The sequence below is a fragment of the Stegodyphus dumicola genome, chromosome 4 (genome assembly GCF_044657685.1).
Source record: "Stegodyphus dumicola isolate Sdum_Otavi_A_Nest chromosome 4, ASM4465768v1".
Classification (NCBI taxonomy): Eukaryota; Metazoa; Arthropoda; class Arachnida; order Araneae; family Eresidae; genus Stegodyphus; species Stegodyphus dumicola.
The window spans coordinates 9,861,432-9,881,768 of record NC_140771.1 but is presented as its reverse complement, the minus strand read 5'-3'; the positions used below and the strand labels follow the sequence as shown (position 1 = coordinate 9,881,768).

At 35.6% G+C, this 20,337-nt stretch overlaps 1 protein-coding gene across 2 annotated transcripts in view; it reads left to right on the top strand.

Annotated features, from left to right (window-relative positions):
- Nucleotides 1–20,337, top strand: part of LOC118187786 (fatty acid synthase-like) — a 171,565-nt gene that overhangs the window by 98,087 nt on the left and 53,141 nt on the right. For both annotated transcript variants that reach the window (XM_085814529.1, XM_085814530.1), the window contains 2 exons: nucleotides 5,061–5,243; nucleotides 16,778–17,975. In XM_085814529.1, coding sequence (XP_085670655.1) covers nucleotides 5,061–5,243; nucleotides 16,778–17,975 — 1,381 coding nt within the window. The remainder of the gene's footprint in view (nucleotides 1–5,060; nucleotides 5,244–16,777; nucleotides 17,976–20,337) is intronic.

Here is a 20,337-nt window from a genome sequence, read left to right as displayed (position 1 = left end):
TTCGAAAAAAATGTGTAATTTTTAGATTGATATTTAACGGAGTCAAATAGTCAGCAGTGTATATACAATATGTAATTAGTCAATAGTCCATAGACATTAGATAATGAACGCTTAATACTGGGTTTTGCTCTCTTTTTCTCTGAAGTGGAATACGAAAAGAAGACACGAAGCTTTGGTATCTCCACTTGAACTTGCACTGGAATATTGTTTTGGAGAATAGAAGCTCGAGTTCCTTAATGGTGGCATTTAATTTGCTATAGTGAATATAAGGTTCCTGAAGTAATGATAAGTCTGTAGATGGCTGTTGAAAAGTTTGAATGATGTTAGTAGTTCCAGGCTTAGATTTTAGCATGTTGCACTTTAATAATTTTAGGGATTTTGAGTTATTTGGCATTAAAACATTGTTTTTAATGTTAATCTACGCTATCTACCAATAAGTATTTAGGCACCTGTGATAGAAAACAAAAACAAAATTTATTAATATTCAATAGTCGATAGAGCTCCACGAGCGGAAATTGCAACCTCAACGCTTCAGGACATGCTTTCCACAAGTCTTTGTATGGTATTTTCTTCCATTCGGCTTTTGAGAAGACATGTAAATTCCTTCACCGATGTTGGACGGCTGTTGCTCCCCTTAATTCTGCGATCCAATCCGTCCCAGATGTTCTCGATAGGGTTCAGTTCTGGGCTTTGGACAGGCCAGTTCATTCGGTTAAACCAATTGGCACTATGCGAATCCACGGTGGATTCGTATAGTGCGAATTGGGTAACATGGCTCCTGAAAGTAACATGCTCCAACACGTAAAACTGTCACTACATAAGAAGCATATTGTCATCCAAAATAGTGCAGTAGGCATCAAGCTTACCCTGAATTCTGATCAAGAGTCTCAGTCCATACCAGGAGGGCTTATGGGTGGCAGCCACGACCATGAAAACCATGCAAATGTGCTTCCTTACGAACGGTATTCATCGAGACAATATTTAAAAATGCCTGTTGAAACTCCTTGAGTATGCAAGCCATCGGCTGGGTGAGATTCTTCCGAATTTATCTAAATAGAACCCTTCGGTATATATCAGCTTCATGAGTCTGCCTCTTCGAGGCACATTCCGACAATCACCAATCATCTTCCACTTCTGAATCGCATAGGCCACTTTCAATTTTAGGCAGTTCAGCTTGCTAAATATACCCCTTAAGGTCCGGCTATTTCTGTGATCTCGACGGTTACACCTTTCTCAAAATCAGATAACTCTGCACTTCGTAGCATCTGGTATGCGACTAATGCCAATATTGTTCCTTACACGATATTTTACGGCAGAGGGCGTGACGTATACCAGGACCACAGATATCGTCATTTACTTGGGTGTAGAAATACTTATTGGTAGAGAGTATTATAGTGCCAAACATGTACTAATATTCTCTACTACAGTTTTGCTGCGTTGCTTTGTATGTACGACAGTCTCGTGAGCTGGCTGGATGATCAATGGCGTAAATGGATTCTTTCTGTTGATTTCAATGTAAACAGCTGATGTATTTGGCTGCTTCCTGGCATGATTTGTATGAATGGCAACCTAAGCACTGCACGCAGACAGATGATGCTTTACAATTACAACTTTGTATATTTCCAATATCCTGGCAGTTGTAACACTGTGTTATCTTTGTATAGTTTCGGTAGATGCTGGAGTTAAAGTTTATATGTTACGAACCTCACGACCATTTGCCTCAGCATGATTTGTATTCAATTCAATGATTCAGTTCTTCTTTCCGTCTAATCTGTGAATTAGGTGAATTACATCTAAAGAGGGAACTGGATTGTATAGTTACTGAACGCCTGCATATGTTCTTGTGTTTGCAAGTAATCCCGGACTCCAAAGTCTACAATCTTTTCTCTCAGCGGATAATAGTTAATAATACGCTGAGTATTATTATATCTGTCCCTTAGTAATTCTTGATTCACGTATCAATATTTCCTTTTTAAGATTTTTCTTTTCTTCAATAATATTTTCCACAAATTACATATGACCTCTGTTTTCGAAGAGAAAAAAGAATATAAAACAAGCAAATCTACAACCCAGTATTCGGCATAGATTTTTGTAAAATCCCAATCGATTTCGAGGTCAAAATGGGTTCCCCCTCCATCAGAAGCAAAAAATTCTGCAAAAGCGAGAAAGCGAATGTCGATCATATTTATACCCTACAGGCGAGCAGTGGGAGAGCCAATAGCGCTATCTGTCGGGAGAAGTAGTAAAGAAAAATAAAGGGTTGAGTTAATAGAATTTTAAAAGCATTAGGCAAGATTGGATTGGAATTAAAGTCATTGACTAAACAGGATAAATTTTGTGAATACGAAAAGCTTCAAGAAAATCCAATTTCCTAATAGAACCAGCTTTCTGCATAATTTTAGCAGAACCCAAATCAAAATTGTGATTGAATTTCCAACTATGATTAGCTATTGAAGATTTGTTAATTTCGCCTTCTCGGACGTAAGATTCATGTTCCTTTATGCGAAACTTTAATGCTCTTTTTGTTTCGCCTTTATAACCTAAGCCACACTGTCACGATATGCTATAAATTCCCCAAGAATTAAAGTCAGAAATGGAATCTTTAAGAACTGAGCCTCGGATTTTACTTATAGGCGAGAAAACAACTTGAGAATTAAATTTGTGTAAAATGCGTGTAATTTTGTAACTGATAACAGGGTGAAATTGAAGTACAACAAGGTTATTAATGTTATTTCTAACATCAGAATGTGTTCTTAGATGGCACGATGAGAACTTTCGAAAAGCTTTATCAATGACTACGGGAGAAACACCTCGTTCAAGGGTAACAGATCTTAAATAATTGAGTTCATTAGCAAGAAGAGATTCTGTGGAACAAACGTTTAGAGCTCGAAATACATAATAGTAAAAAGAAGCCACTTTTTGCTTAGCCGGGTGACTTGACTTAACATGGGGAGGTAAACAAAGAAACGGGTTTACGGTAAACAGATGTACTGAAATTAGATCCATTGCGGATTATATGAATATCAAAGAAGGGAAGTGTATTATCAGAAGTTTGTCAATTTGCCTGTTTTGTTTTTTACGTCGGCGTGTGTCTCTTGCGTCTTGAACCAAGAGTATGCTTGCATGAGTAGAGCTGATTTGTAGCATGGGGATTGTGAGGTGTTCCCGGGCTAATTCATTGACCACTTGCAACTGGGAGCTGTTAGGTGGATGGTCTACGTTTTTTGCCTTGATAATGATTGTTTGTTCTGACAACTTTACTTCAAGTAAAGCTTTTCTTCCTACTTGTTGCAAGGTGAATGGCGTCTCATCATTTTTACAATATGGAAGTTTGATGTCTAAGCTCCGAGGCGTTCTAGTATTCCAGGTAGAAACTAAGTATTTTCAAGTCGTATTATATGGCTCAATGAGACTTTCTCTGCTGATTGTAAAAGTGGTAGTGGAATAACATATTCTAAATTTGCACTGGCTGAACGTTGAAAATTTGCCTTTTCTGAACAAGCTGAGTTCTTTTAAGTCTCCCTCTTGCCTTGCTATTGTTATCTCTCGCTAGTTGAGGATAACTCGAATTTCGACAAAGAAATTTCTGACAATTGCCGAATCTTGCTTGTCTGTGTTTTGTTCCATATACTCAAGAATATTATCTGTTAGGCTGTTCACTTTTCCAGTAGGTGGGATTGTTCGTTTCTTCGGCTTGCTGATCATCAGAGTCTCTTATTAATACGATGATATTCTCACTAAGCTGTTGTTGTTCCTATGCTAATGTGTTGAGAACCTCCGACGTTACAGAGATGTTATAGTGCTGTATTTCTCCTGTCTTGTTTATATCAATTGATTTAACACTTGATGTTAATAGTTAAATAGGGCTGGCTGATGTTATCAGATCCTTCTGTGCCCATGACTGTAGAGTTAACTGATGGCAAAGCAGCTGTTGCCAAGTTTCCAGTAACTGTCACTCCTTTAATGGCATAAGTATTGAACCAGATTAGCTCTGTCCTTCCAAAATTGGGGAGGTGATATTGGTATTATTTATATCGATTGGCCTTAAATTATTATCCATATTAATATATGTTTGCTTATTTGATACATTTACTTAAGAAATTATAGTTGTTATTTTCGACTGATTACTTGTTAAAAAGGTGGCTTAAGACCGTCTGGAGTATTTATTATTTATCTCTTACTAATTTTGAATCGAAAAAAATCCAATAATTCTAATAAGGAACTGTGGAGTTTAGCATGATTTAAGTTTGATATTTCTACTTCACTGATATTTCAGCTTAGTTTTTATTTGAATTTTTAGATGATCTTTCAGACTTTCTTATTTCTTTCTTATTTTTAACTGACGTCCTTGGTGAAAAATGTCGCATATATACAAAATGTGTGGATTTTATTATGCTTAATTGTTTAGTATATGATTATAAGGTATTTCTTTCACTTTCGTAGCATGCTTTCGTGGTGTAACGGTCAGCACCCTCGGCACGTATTTCGAGAGTATATAAGGTATTTCTCCCGCCTTCTTAGCATGCCTTCATGGTGTAGTGGTCAGCACACTCGGCGCGTGTCGAGAGGTCCGAGGTTCGAGTCCCGGCGACCGAACTGAAAAAAGGCGGTAGATGATGATTCTCCATCACCAGCGGTTGGGTATTAGGGGCTGTTGGGTCCCCTAATACCCAACCGCCTTTTAAAAGCGAGAGTACGTAAGGTATTTCTCCCGCTTTCTTAGCATACTTTAAAGAGTACTAAATTTAAATATACCTGAAGTTGGTTTTCTAACGCTATCGGCATCTCAGTATCTTTAAAAAAAAATCTGTAATAAAAGCGTTAAAAGTAAAATGTCGGAATACTTAAAATTGTACAATGGATTTAAAATATGTGAAAATTTATTATTATTTGTTTTTGTGTACTTCTGTTCATTTTTCTTCATAATCTCAAAAAACTATACAAAGATTACAGTATAAAAATTTCAGGAAACTTCTGTAAAATTTTAATTTTTGTTTTAGTATTTAGCTTCTTATATATATATATAATTTGAGAGTAATTCTTCCATTGAATAATTTTAGGAACTGGAGGTCTTGCATCTTGGAATGAAAAATGGATTCCTTTCTTAGATTCACTCCTTCTTTTCTCTGGAGTATTAACGCAGAACGAAGCATTCTGTCTACCAACTGCTATTTTGTCCTTTAAAATTAATCCAAATTTTTTCAAAGAAAAAATCGCTGAAAACAAAGAGAATGGAATCAAAGGTAAGTTCAAATTCAAACTGACACCCTAAGTGAACATAAGAGTTTTAAGCAGGAAACGAAAGTATGTAGCTGAGATATAATACTAGGTATAATTTTAATTCGGAATTTCCAAGTTCGATATTTGATTTAATATATTCTGTATAAAATTCAGCACTGTATACTTTACACAAAGTTGATAGTTAGTTTATTAACATATTTGATTATGTTTAAATTTCGTTATACTTTAGAAACTTCAGAAACCTTTCAAAATATTAAAACGTGTTGATTTTACATCATTCTTAGAATTCAGGAACGAAATCTGAGCGATGTTATTTTGAGTTATAAAATGTATTTATTTATATGCATTATTATACATTTATTTATTTATAAATGTGTTATACGTGGATGTCATAGAAAATGATTAACTTAAAAGTCAACCTAGAAATTTTCTTCACTTATCTTTTATATTTGTTAAGCTTCTTTTGTAAAAACCTCAGTTCTTTGCTTTATGCATTATGATTATGTTTATTTATACATTATGTAATGTTTGTATGATTTTAACAGAATTTTATTTTTATAGCTTACTACTTCGATAAATTGCAGATAGTTCAAAATAAAACCTTATTAACGGCAAAAAGAAAAGGTCAATCAGCTAAAGGCAACATTGAATTTAGTAGCAATAATAATATATATAAAATGAATAAATTACGTAGCAAAGTAGCCAGAACTTAATGCAATAAAGTAACAAATTGGAAGGAAGAATAATATAAAAAAGTAAAGATAAAAGCAAAGTGTTTCATTTATCGTATTATTTCATCAGGGCTTCGATGCCGCGAGAAAATGCAACAGGATAACCATGTTTCTGAATGGCACAATGAAAAATTTAATTAAGCCCTGAAATACTTTAAATAAACAAAAGCAATTAATTGTTCATTAAATGCAATCAAGCCACTGTTTGGCTATAAATGATAGTGAGAGTCTATGCGGACCAAAAAGGTAAACCCAAATAGGAAAAGCACATGGCTGAGTCAAAAGAAAACATCTTTAAAAAATATAAATAAAATGAATAAATTCATATTTTTGGGGAACAAGAATTTATCATTGTAGTACCAAATTCTCTGGCTTTGTTACAGTCGAGGAGGTATACTAAATACTTTTATAACTTTAATTAAACCCAAAAATACTTTAAATAAACAAAAGAAACTACACTGGTTATCATATATTAAGCAAAAATCACAAAAATAGCGATAACTCCCTGAAAAATAAGCCATACCGTGTAAAATTTGAATATGTTGCCAAGAAAGAGTAGCTGAGTAAAACTGCGATATGCAAATTAGTAGCGCTGCTTTCGGAATAAGTGATCTGCGAGGAGCATAAAAGTCCATGTTGGAGAGCAAGCCCACATATTTCACTGTGACAGTGACATCAGAAATCTGAGATAACCAATTCATAACAATGACCTCCAGACATCATTTGCCTGCAGAACTGCGACGGAGAACCATTGGGAGACTAGAGGCAGGACAAATTCAAACAGAAGTGGCCAGATGGCTAAATGCGAGTTCTTCTGTGGTTCATAGACTTTGGAGGCAATTTCAAACCATAGATTCGGCATCTAGGAGGCTCAGCCAAGGACGGCCAATTGCTACGACAAGTGCCAATGACCGATATATGACATTATGTGCACGCAGGAATAGAACTGCTACTCCGACTCTTCTTAGATCCTCCCTTGCTGCAGCCACCGGAAGGTTGGTGTCAACATCAACTGTGCGTAGAAGACTTCAGGAAGGTGGTCTGTATGTGTGAGGCGACCAGCCATTTGTGTTCCGCTCATGTCACGCCATAGGAGGGACCGTTTCCAGTGGGCACAACAACATGTACACTGGACGCCTGATCAATGGAGGGCGGTTCTCTTTACGGATGAGTCTAGGTTTAGTCTAGAAAGCGATAGTAGGCGTTATTTGATATGGAGAGAACCTGGAACCCGTTATCATCCGTGAAAGAGATGCATACGGAAGGAGCAGTATCTGTGTTTGAGGTGGCATCTCTTTGTGTGGGCGCACAGATCTCCATGTCTTTCCAAGGGGAATCGTGAATGCTCAGATTTATAGAGATGACATCCTTGATGTTTATGTGCGCCCATATGCCGGGGCAATAGGTGATGCTTTCCTGTTACAGGACGGCAACGCAAGACCACACAGGGCTCGATTCGTAGATGATTATCTTCAATAGGAAACAATTATGCGCATGGAGTGACCAGCTCAATCCTCGGACTTGAATCCTGTCGAGCACGTTTGGGATGCTTTAGAGAGACGTCTAGCTGCTTTCAATCCACCCCTCAGACCCTTGTTGCGCTTGCAACTGCTTTGCAAGAGCAATGGCTCTCGCTTCCTATGTAACTAATAGACCGCATAATTGAAAACATCACACATCGCTGTATGTGCTGTATTGCTTCTAGAGGCGATCATATTACATATTGAAGGTACGTTTCCTATAGCAAACTGACACCTTCGATTTTTTTCATTTTATACATGTGCTAATTTCTATACTAGCATATTTATCTGGTAATTTCTTTTTATGTTGTTTGATACCTTACTATGTGTTGTATATTGTGGGTAAGTTTTATTAAATTCTACATGTAACCTTTTCAGTAATCGTGATTTTTGTGATTTTTCCTCAATTTATGATAACCAGTGTAGTTCAGTATTCGTTAATGTAGTCCAACCACTGCTTGGCTATAAATGATAGTGAAAGTTTATTCAGACCAAAAAGGTAAAGCAAAATGGCAAAGCACGTGCCTGAGGTTCAAGCATTCAAGTGATCTTAACCACTCTACTACCAATGGGTTCCCTAAGTAAAGAGAACATCATGGTGTTGATGAAAGAATTCACGTGTTCTTTTGTGATGAGACACAAGTCCGCGTCCCTCTGTACAATATACAGAGGCTGTTCACACATTTTTTAGACGATGCATATTGTATTCACAAAACTAAATTACATAAAATTCTTGTGTTTTAAATGTTCTATTTGACATCTGAACTATCTTTCGATATCGCAATTTCCAGGATAATAATGCCTTTTGAAGTGGCAGAAGAGATATTCTATCCCATTCCTCCGGAACAGCTTTCCAGAGTCCTGTTAGGGTTTTGGGACAGCGTTTGGATAATGCAGTTTTTAAAAGTCCGAAAGCACAAAAATCCATAGGTGACACATCGGGAGATTTAGTAGGGATATCAGTGAAGGGTATGGCCTTGATACTAGTTTTTTGTTCCATTTCTTCTAGGAAATTCCTGATAGTATTTGGAGTTAATCTTGACATTTTTTTGCACTCTCTTTATTTTTAACTTGCCATTATAAGAAAAACCAACAACAATCATGAATCCCTTAGAAAAACTTTCCTTCGATTCTTTGAACCATGTACTTAAAGATTTTCTCCCCATTTATGATAATAAATGGTTACAATCATTTAAATACACCCATGCTTCATCTATTGTGACAATTGTTTTCCATTTTTCTTTGGATAAATGTTTCTCATATAGAATTCTGCAGCGTGTCCTGCATTGAGCGATATACTTTGGAAGAAGACGTTACACATTGCGTTTTTCCGCTTTCTTAAGATTTAAATCAACGTTTATCATTTTGTTTACAGTGGACACCGATCATTTTAATGATTTTGCAACTGTCATTTGACTAGGGGGATTTTCTTTTAACATTAAACAACGTACCTTTGCAATAGTCGAAGATGTCCGTTTTTTCCTTGGATACTTGTTTGGAATTTTTGTCCCACTTGAGGCTCCAATTTAACGTTTTGTTCCTTTCTTGTTGATGATATTACCTATCGATGCTTTAGATATCACAAAACCATGACGCTCAAATAGTTTTTGGATAACGGAGGATTTTGGGATATTTCTCTTCGGAAAGAGCGTAAATGTAGCTTTCGAACCACTGCTTTGTTAAATTCGCCATTTTGAATAAAAACAAAACTTTCAAGCCACAGACGATAATTTTGACTTATAAAAACATAGTACAATTGCAATTACTTCTTTTAAAGCAAACGATTTTTTATTACCGCTTACCAAAATCGTCTAAAAAATGTGCGAACAGCCTCTGTAGCATTGAAACTGCTCAAGCTTAGGTTTTATACTTCGTCTGTTTCAAAACAGAACCCTTAGTGAAACTGAAGTCTCATTATTTATTTATCGCTTTCTTGTGCCAGCCTGGACGATTTTGACTCCATGTCATCCTTAATTTGCTGAGTCAATTTTTATACACCCAAATCTTTTTTACAAAGGAGTTATTGGCGGTGAGAACGTTGAATCGTTTTTCGCTTCGCTTACTTTATCCTGAGATTGTGCTTCTGATGACTGTGTAACTCGATTTAACGACTTGTTAAAAATCGCCCTTTCTGAACAGAATTTATTCGGGTACCTTTACGATTTGTATTGTGCTTGGGAAAACTCACAGCATCTCCAGTTTGGCCGTGTGTTTTCAAGAACTCTTCTTACGCTTCAGAGGCTTATGGCCTTGCCCATACCTGACGCTTCTGAGCAGGTGCTTGCACAATAATTGCGGACGATGGAAACCCTGGCAACGGAAGCAATGAGTGAGCACACGCTGCCTCCTGTAAATCTCAGCCTTAATTTTCAAGTACTTTAAATATTGTAGGTTATAAATTTTCCTGATTTTATTAGTTTTGTGCAGTTTAATTAAAACTAATAGCAAAAGATGTTTTTTCACCAACTAATATCGGTGAAGTTCTCTTACTTCAACGACGGTGAAGCCTTCCGTTGTAAGGGGTCAGTAACGTCTTGAATCAAACGGTATTTCATTATCAGACGGTAGACTGCAAATAATTAACTTCTTTGCGGTATTTATTTTCTGGTAAAGAGTAGGTGTGGCGTCTGACATCCTAAGAAACTAGCAATGCGGCGAGCCTGTTTCATAAACATCGATCAACTTCAACGTATAAACATATCGCTGGAACTATTACACAAAAGTGTAATTTTGCCGGCTCAGTGAGAATGAAGCCTAAAAGGCGCATGACGATAAGAGTTTCCTGACATGTGATTTTAATTTAGAGAAATCGGAGGAAGCTGGAGAAGGAGGGGCCACAAACCAAACAGGGCGGAGCAAAGCGAGACATTATGAAAAGTCACTGATAAACATCAGAATTAGAGTTTTCCATCTTCTTAGCTTCGGAATCAATGAGATGAAAATGTTCAGAGCTTCATTTTTTAAAGCATCTTTTTTAATTTAGCGAAAGCGAGCTGACGTTTCTCTCCAACTGGCTTGCCAGCCTTTAATGCACTTTGAAGATCACCAAGTTCATCAGTTGAGCAGGCTGTTCATTGTTATCAATCGCCCATCGGATAAGTTTTTTTTTTTTTTTCCAGCGAACTCAACATCAATTTCTAAAGTAGTGGTAGTCATAATGAATAAAAAAGTGCGAAATACACGACAAAAGCGTCACGAATAAAATACGGGGATTAAACCAAGTGGAGCTTCAAACTGAGTAACCTTCACTCATGAAGATGAAACTGCAATCTCTCTCATTTTATGTAACCTATAAACATTAAATCTTTCATCTTAAATCTTCAATTTCAATAATAATCCCAACTTCTAAAGAGTTTTAACTAATAAATCAAGTAGGCCATTGGCCGCTCGTAAACTTTAAATTAATTCAAGGGTGCATGTGCACCGCGCCCGAAGGCGAAATAATGGTCGTGGTGGCGAAAGCCTCGAGGTCAAGCATTCTGTTTCTGCATCGATGTTTGAAAAAGACCTCTCACTAGTAGCAGAAATTCTCTTTGTAGATAGTCGAAGAACAAACACTGAATCCTAGTTCCTAGTTCTGCTGATATGCGGGAATTATCATGCGAACTTGCATGACGTGATCCGGCCTGACGTGATCTTGAAGTAGTGTCGTTCGACGCCTGGCTATAGCATTTCAGACTGACTGCTGCCGTGGTTGAAGCAGCGCTGAGGGTGAGGTAAGGACTATTGCTATGTGGGTGTTGAAGTTTCAACTCATTGGTCTGGAGTCTTGATTTGCTGTATCTCGTGAGTTGATAGCGTCTCCTGATTTGTAAACATTGAGCCAATGCCAATGATTATAAGTTACGGAGTGCCTATGGTTCGATACCATGTACCTCCACACCAAAAAATATTTAACTAGTTCACAAGAATATGGAAAATTAAATATCCATGCCGTCTAAAAGTTTAACTAAGCACAGAGCTAGCTTGAATTTTTCCGCTGTAGTCATCTTTACCCTGAATTGTTCAACGAACGTAAGTAATCAGTTGACAACACCTTTAATTTCAACAAACGTAAGTCCATTTCTGAGAGTTCAGGAAAATCTTCCGGTACGTTAATCACAGGAGAAAAAATCTTTCACTGTACAGTCCTCGGTCGGCGTAAGAGCTTTTCGATCAGCAGTACGATTCTTAAGAATTTTAGGATAAAATTCACAATTTTTTATTAATTTTCACAACACGTGATTTTTGCAACATCGGACACAAGTGAGTTTGTCCTCTTTCGGAAGAGTACATGTATACATGAGATGGCCTTTGCCACAGATTAAACATCTTGTTTTATTATTACAAAACATTTGTCCATGGCTAAAACGTTGACATCTAAAACACATCATGTAGCTACGATTGCTATGGTATTTTCGGATACTCATTCTAAGATTTAAGAGTGTACGCTTGTTGTAAATTCTACGTTCAGTGTCATCTCTTTTTAAGGAGGCGAAGAAAATAGGTAGCTTCGTCACGACATCATTGGTTTTCTTAGTGAATTGGGTAACCTTCAAAACAAGATAGCCAGCTTCACAATGTTCAGTTTTGATTTCACCAATGCCAGAATCTTCGGTTAATCCTCTGATCACAACTTTGATCGGAGTATCGGGTTTTGTTCTAGAAGTACTAAATTGAACTTTCTTTTTCATAAATACACCTAAAATTCCATCACGATTAAGAGCAGAATCAAAGGTAATGATGATTTATTTTCTCTGGTGAGAGTACCAGTAAAACTTTGGACACCGTTACTCAAAAGCAAAGTTCTTATTTCTTTCCAAGTAATCTCCGGTCTTGGACATATAATCGGTGGTAGTCTTATCTTTTTACAGTCAGCAACAGAATCCTTAAGAGATTCCAAGATGCACTCAGCTTTGGTTGATGGAACTTCCATGCAATCCATTTTATCATCTGAATCGGAAACAGAATTCAAAGCTTCGAATTTATTCGGCGAAGAAGTAGAATTTCTTCTCAGTAAAGAGGTTGTCTTCGTTGCAGGTTCAGAACACGTATGAGTTGTAGTCTGTTTTGCATATTTCGAAGGTGTAATCCAACCTTTTTCTTCATTAGATTCTTTATTAATTGTAGTAGCTACGCTTGCAGGCTTAAGAGGCTTCTTGTGTTTCTTTCTTTACGTGAAGAAGAGTCATCAGTAATTTTACGTTCCAAATTCTGATAAACATCAGAATTAGAGTTTTCCATCTTCTTAGCTTCGGAATCAATGAGATGAAAATGTTCAGAGCTTCATTTTTTAAAGCATCTTTTTTAATTTAGCGAAAGCGAGCTGACGTTTCTCTCCAACTGGCTTGCCAGCCTTTAATTGCACTTTGAAGATCACCAAGTTCATCAGTTGAGCAGGCTGTTCATTGTTATCAATCGCCCATCGGATAAGTTTTTTTTTTTTTTCCAGCGAACTCAACATCAATTTCTAAAGTAGTGGTAGTCATAATGAATAAAAAAGTGCGAAATACACGACAAAAGCGTCACGAATAAAATACGGGGATTAAACCAAGTGGAGCTTCAAACTGAGTAACCTTCACTCATGAAGATGAAACTGCAATCTCTCTCATTTTATGTAACCTATAAACATTAAATCTTTCATCTTAAATCTTCAATTTCAATAATAATCCCAACTTCTAAAGAGTTTTAACTAATAAATCAAGTAGGCCATTGGCCGCTCGTAAACTTTAAATTAATTCAAGGGTGCATGTGCACCGCGCCCGAAGGCGAAATAATGGTCGTGGTGGCGAAAGCCTCGAGGTCAAGCATTCTGTTTCTGCATCGATGTTTGAAAAAGACCTCTCACTAGTAGCAGAAATTCTCTTTGTAGATAGTCGAAGAACAAACACTGAATCCTAGTTCCTAGTTCTGCTGATATGCGGGAATTATCATGCGAACTTGCATGACGTGATCCGGCCTGACGTGATCCTGAAGTAGTGTCGTTCGACGCCTGGCTATAGCATTTCAGACTGACTGCTGCCGTGGTTGAAGCAGCGCTGAGGGTGAGGTAAGGACTATTGCTATGTGGGTGTTGAAGTTTCAACTCATTGGTCTGGAGTCTTGATTTGCTGTATCTCGTGAGTTGATAGCGTCTCCTGATTTGTAAACATTGAGCCAATGCCAATGATTATAAGTTACGGAGTGCCTATGGTTCGATACCATGTACCTCCACACCAAAAAAATATCTAAGTAGTGAGCGGAAATAGGAAAATAGCATAATTGGTTATCATGATGCACACTAGAGGGAGTTACATTAGCTCGAGAAAGTTTACGGATAGGAAAAATCAAGTTTTGATTTTTTTGGAAGTTTTATGATTTTATTATGATTTTTTTTGTGTGTGTGTTTTTAAATTTTATATATATATATTTTTTTTTTTTAAATTTTATAACACATAAATACGACACTAAAGCAAAAAGCGAAAAGGAAAGATTTTACAGATTAATAGGCTCTTGGCATATGGCACTAATCATAGCGAAGTAAACATTAAATTTTCGCGACGAAATATCCAGGGCATGATGTGATTAAATAGTGAACAGAGATGTTGTATTCGAGACACATGACGAAGCGAGGTATTTTCTGCGGGCTGCAAATAGCAGGATCGTAGGCCGGTAACTGTTGAAGTGCACGGTTATCAGTATGTTCAATTTTGATTAATAAATTTTGACTAAGTTTTGTAATACCGACGTCTATGGGTTTAATGTTCAGATCCGAATGAATCACATCAGTACGGACATAATAGGCTGCATTAAGGACTAAACGCAGGGTCTTACTTTGGAAGTCTTGAAGTTTTTTTATGTGTGTGTTTGCAGCTGTACCCCAGATAGTGCAAGCATACAAAAATAGTGGTCGAATGATGGAAGTATAGAGAAGAGCTTTGTTTTTGATTGGCAGAGAGTTCTTTTGGCCCAGAAGGAAGTAAAGTTGGGTTCTGACGGTCTTCGCTTTATTGAGTGTATAATCAATATGAAGACGCCGGATTAATTTGGAATCAAGTATCAGTCCTAGATACTTATATGAATTTGACCAGAGGACATAGCCATCGAAGAACTTTATATTAATGGTAGGTACGGGATTCGGGAGCGTGTGAATATCATGGCAGCACATTTAGCGAAGTTAATTTTGATTTTCCAGTAATGAGCCAGTGCTCAAGGATATGGATATTAATATTGTGAACCAAAACATTCAAATGTTTGTGTTTTGTTAGGAGGGACGTGTCATCTGCATAGAATTTGCTGGAGTAAAACTGGGTGGTTTTAAAATTTCGTTGATAAAAATGTTGAATATAGTCGGTTCAAGTAGACTACCTTGAGCTACGCCACTTAGGATTGGAAGGGGAGCCGAAATGATAGAACTAACTCGTACTGAGAAAGAACGATTAGTAAGATACGAGTCTGAAGTGTTCCACTATTATTTTCCTAAGATCTAGTCCTCCTAGGATCTAGTCGTCTGATCAATTTTAGAGCTTAAGTATCAGCTATGTTGCGACAAGAACACTGAAACTTGAAAAAATATGTATATATATTTGAGAAACGACAGGAAGCAAAGCGATAAACATAATTCAAGTTTCAGCACCTCTCGAGATTCACTGGCAAAATAAGTACTAAATTTATAAAGATTAAACTAAATTTATTTACAATCATTGTTTAAAGAAATATTTTTCTAAAACTGCTACAAATATTAGTCATTAAGAAAGTGGATCCTAGCTGCTATCTGAATCTGTTGTTTTATTGGGAAATATGTATTTATTTTATTCTACACATATAAATAATAGGCGTGATCTCAAAATTTTCTGTATCCTTTTTAATTATGCGCTTTGTAGTTTATGCTCTTATGTTTTGAATTTGGTTCCAGATCTATTGTATTTGTACGCTTCGCCAAAAATTGAAAAACATCAATTGTCTCTCTATCCATGTTCTGCAGAAATAATAAATGCAGTGGATTCATCTATTTACATAAAAAAATCAAACACATCATTAACTGTAAAATTTTGAATTTTGTTTATCTATTCTGTGTCTATGTAAATGAACATGCTTAATAAATTTCAAGAGGTACCTGTTCATTAAAAGTAAATTAAAGAGCGCATGCTCTTTTTTTGTTTGTTTGTTGTTGTTGTTGTTTGTTTCCTTGCCGTCAAATAATGGTAAAATATTCCTTCTACTGAAATCAATCGAAGGAAAAAAAGGCAATAAAATGTTTATTAGCTCAAAGGGCGTTAGCCCAGAAGGGCTATTAATTTCGTTTTGGCATTTTGCGTCGAATCACTATAAAAGGCATATCTTCAGATTGCTGACACCAACTATTATCGCCCTGTATTATATTTTAAAGAAATTAAATAATGAAGAATCTGCATAAATGTGCGTATGTTTCTTGCAGTGTGATAACACAACGGTACCTAGAGCCAGCCAATTTTGAATGACGTAATCCTGCCCGAATATGGACATCTGTAAGCACAAATTTGGAATTTGTTTTATTATCTATTTCATATTTTGTAAAACTTGTATGAAAACATCAAGCGAACTTTTGATTAACAAATGCAACGATTTCAAAGCGAGCAATGGCAACACTGTACGAAAAAAAAAATTATTTCCAGCGCACGAGACTGTGTATCAGAAATTCTAAAGATATGCTTATTTTAAGATTATTTTGCGATACTGCTGTTGAATTGAATTTTGTGGTTTAAGTGCGAAGAACATGATAATAAAGAAATAAAAAGTAACACACAAAACCTTAAAAAACGCCCCTTTGGGCGTAATGTAAAAACTTAAAGCTTTCACCTTTTTTGTGTGTTATTATCTATTTCAAAAAGCATTTATGAGTTTGTGATTAAGAAAAACAACGATTTCAATGCAAGCACTGGCCACATTGTAGGCTGGGGGAGGGGAATATTTTTATCTCCGACGAGTGATACTGTGTATCGGAAATTCTAAAGATATGCTCATTTTAAAACTATTTTGTGATATTGCTGTCGAATTGAAATTTATGGTTTAAGGGCGAAGAACATGATATTTAATAAATAAAGGTAACACACAAAACGTTAAAAAAACGCCCCTTTAGGCGTAATATAAAATCTCAAAGCTTTCAAATTTTTTAATATTAATTTAATTAATTTTTGTAAAATGGAGTTATACACTGCAAGTGTTACGTTTTCAGCGTACCATTCAGAAATTCTTCGTATAATATAATTACATTATTATTACAGTTATTTAGAGATATTTGTCTATTATTTTATGCGTCTATTATCATAACATTTCTGTTACTTCCAGGTGTTTCTGTTACATACGATGCAAATATGAGGAGATGCCGCTGTGCTGGAATCGAAATTACAGAACTCTCTGCTGATATGGCCACACGCCGTCTGAATATAATTGACCCCATTCTAGAACAATACAGATTTATTCCTTATGTAAATGTCTACACTCCTCCTGAAGAACACCGGAAACAAATACTACAATATAAAAATTCCTGCAATGCTGTCATCGATAAATTAGGCGAAATTTTAAAAGTAAATGTATCTTATTCCAAATTTCCACAAGAAAATGATACCATAAATAATATAAACAAAGACAGTGAAAATGATCTTTCGGAAATTCCTCAGGAAGAACAACAGTTATTAACAATTCTTCAACAAATTTCAGAAAGTGATAAAATAAATAATCTGATTGAAAAAAGAGCAGACTTTATTTCCTCATATTTGAAAGGTCTTGGAGAAGATTTCTTAAATAAAATACTGTTGAATCAATGCTCGATGAGAATCATGTTTGATATCATTTCGGAGAATAGTTTCAGGAGAATAAGTCTGTTAGAAGTGAATTACGGAACAGCTTGTGTGTTACCTATTATAATAGAACTCACCAAAGACTATCCTGATGTCAGATTTAAAAGTAGTATTGTATCCCCATTCCCAGTAAAAATGGATTCTGATTTTATAGAAAGTCATCAGATTCAAGTTTACGACACTGGAGCCTTAGCAAATTTCTCGAATGAAAAGAGCCACGATGTCGTGATCGGTTCATTCTTGAAAGGTTCACAACAAGATCTTCAAGATCTCATCAGTTCTTTATCTTCTGTTCTGAAACCTAATGGATTTATCTTCCTTTATCATAAGACAGAATTTTCAGCACCAGAAAAGTTCCTTTCCACTTTATGCGGCCAAGAAATCCAAACACAATCGGAGGTAGAACTTAATAAAATCTTGTTAGAAAATAACTTGGTGATCATAAGTAAAATTTCGTATTCTTTATGTGGATCACTGTATTTACTTCGCCATCCATCAAATGCTAATGAACATAAAATTTTGACCATCTCAGAAAACAGCAATTTTCAGTGGGTTGAAGAATTGAAGTTACATCTGGCTGACGATAATTCAGGCACAATATGGTTAGCATGTGAAGAATATGCCACAAGCGGCACAATCGGCATGGTAAATTGCTTGAAGCATGAACCAGGTGGAGAGCGAGTCAGGTTTGTTTCGCTTTTCTTTTATTCTTTGCAACTGATTCTGCAAGCCATATTATTTGATTCATATGTTATGTTGCTTTTTTATTTCCGAAAACAAAATGCTCGTGAATTCCTTTTTTCTTCTTGATTCTGCGTCGACAAAAGTCGTGTATCTTTTAAGATCTTTCTGATTACTATAGTCCAGCTTCTTAATAATCTGTAAGAACTGTCTCTATTCCTTTCAATGTTTTTTCTATCGTAATGTATTTTCAAATATTCTTGTTTAGAAAACAGCCTTTACTTGCATTTCCAATTCTGTTTCTACCGTTGTAACGTATTCCATTATAACTGAGATTGTAGTATTATTATTTTTAACGAAGATATGAATTTTCTCCGCACACCAAAATTGCTATCAGTAATGCGTTTCAGAATTTTAATAATTAGTATTACATGATAATATCTTTCTCTTTCACGTTTACAGTAAAACAAATTGCCATTTTAAAAATTAATTATAAACATTTCAGGCATTTTTTCCAAGCGTTTGTGGTGAACCGTTTAGTGAACACAAAATACAGTATTTTGAGGACGTTTAGTGTCCAGAAATCTCGACCAAGTATACCATATGAAAATAAACTGTGGTCTTCTGTACAAAAACACAGTTTATTTTCGTAACTGTTTCGCTTGGACTCTTATTATTAAAATTATGGAGAATTTCTCTATAATATAAATTCCTTACAGTTATAGTAAATGTTAATTTATTCTTCATACAGTATACCTCAATCATTATTTTCTTTTCAACAGAAAATAGAAAAAACAGTTTACTCTGTTAACTTCCTTTTGTAGTTAAATTAATCACTCATAAAATGGTTGTAAAAGACAAATAAACATTTATTGAAAGATAAATCTTAATAACCTACACGTAACGTACTCGTAAACGTACATAACATAACAAACGTACTAACTGCATCCTACCATTAAACATTTCAAGCGTACATCATCTCAATGTATATTTTTAAAATTATAAATAGAACGACATCCAGAAATTAGCTGTTGCCATTTTCTCAATAGATATTTTGTCTAATAACAATGAAATAATTTACAATCGTCCTTACATTCGACCATCCTGACTTTTCAATTGTCCTAAATTGAACCAAATCTTGTCATACATTAAAGCAACAAACAAACAACAACAAAATATAATAAGTAGGTAGGAAAAAAATAAAATCAAATATAATTTTAAAAAATTCTATAAGTTCTACACAAAGTCTCTATAGCGCAATTGTTTGCGCACTATTCGCTTGGGCCTTTTAAGTTCGTCCTCAACCTCGTCATTATCATCATCTTCTGTATTTCTGGAAATGATGGCCTCCGAAGATCTGTTTGTTGTTGTTGTTGTTTTGAAGAAATGGTGTGTTTGCGAATTCTTGATTCCAATTCTTGCCAAATAATCTCTATGGGATTTAATTGTGGAGATTGTGGGGGTGTTTTTATTATTTCAGGACAGTTATACAGCAGCCAGAGTCTAACGTTCAAAGCACTGTGCTTGGGGTCATTGTCCTGGTAGAATTTAAAATCGTTATGAAGGTTCAATTTTCGTGCTGAAGATTTCAAATTTTGATTTAAAATGTCAATATACTTGTACTGATCCATTATACTGTCAATAAAAACAAGATTATCAACTCCAGCGGACGACATACACCCCCATACCATAACTCCTCCTCCACCATGTTTTACTGTTGGCACCAAGTTCTGTTTGCGAAATTCTTCCCTCGGTTTTCTCCACACCAAGATTCTACCGTCAGAACCAAATATATTAAATTTACTCTCATCAGCAAATATAACTTCATTCCAGTAATCAGAATTCTTATTTATGTTGGATTTTGCGAAAGCCAGTCTGAGTTTTCTATTCTTTTCACTTACGAAGAATTTTTTCCTGGCTGCTCTACCGTGATATCCAGTAGATCGAATTATTCTTCTAATAGTCTCAGAATTAACAATTCCTCCATATAATGCTTTTAAATCAGCAGCAATTTTAGGAGCACTCATTCTTGGATTTTTTTTAAATATTTCGAACGATAATTCGCTTTATTCCATTGAATAGCTTTGATGGTCGGACAGGTCTTCTTTTATCCTGAATCATATGATTCTTTTTATATCGTTTAATGATATTGAAAACTGTTGAATGACTGAAGTTAACTGTTTCAGTAGTTTCTCTAATAGATTTTCCACGTTCAATATGCAAATTAATAACTAATTTTCGAATTCCAGGCAAAGTTTCTTTTCGTTTAGCATTCATGGCTGCACAGAGCTAAAAAAACACAAAAATTCCAAAACGAACTGGAGAGAAATACTGCAGACGATTTTATAAATTATTGGCAATTGCTTT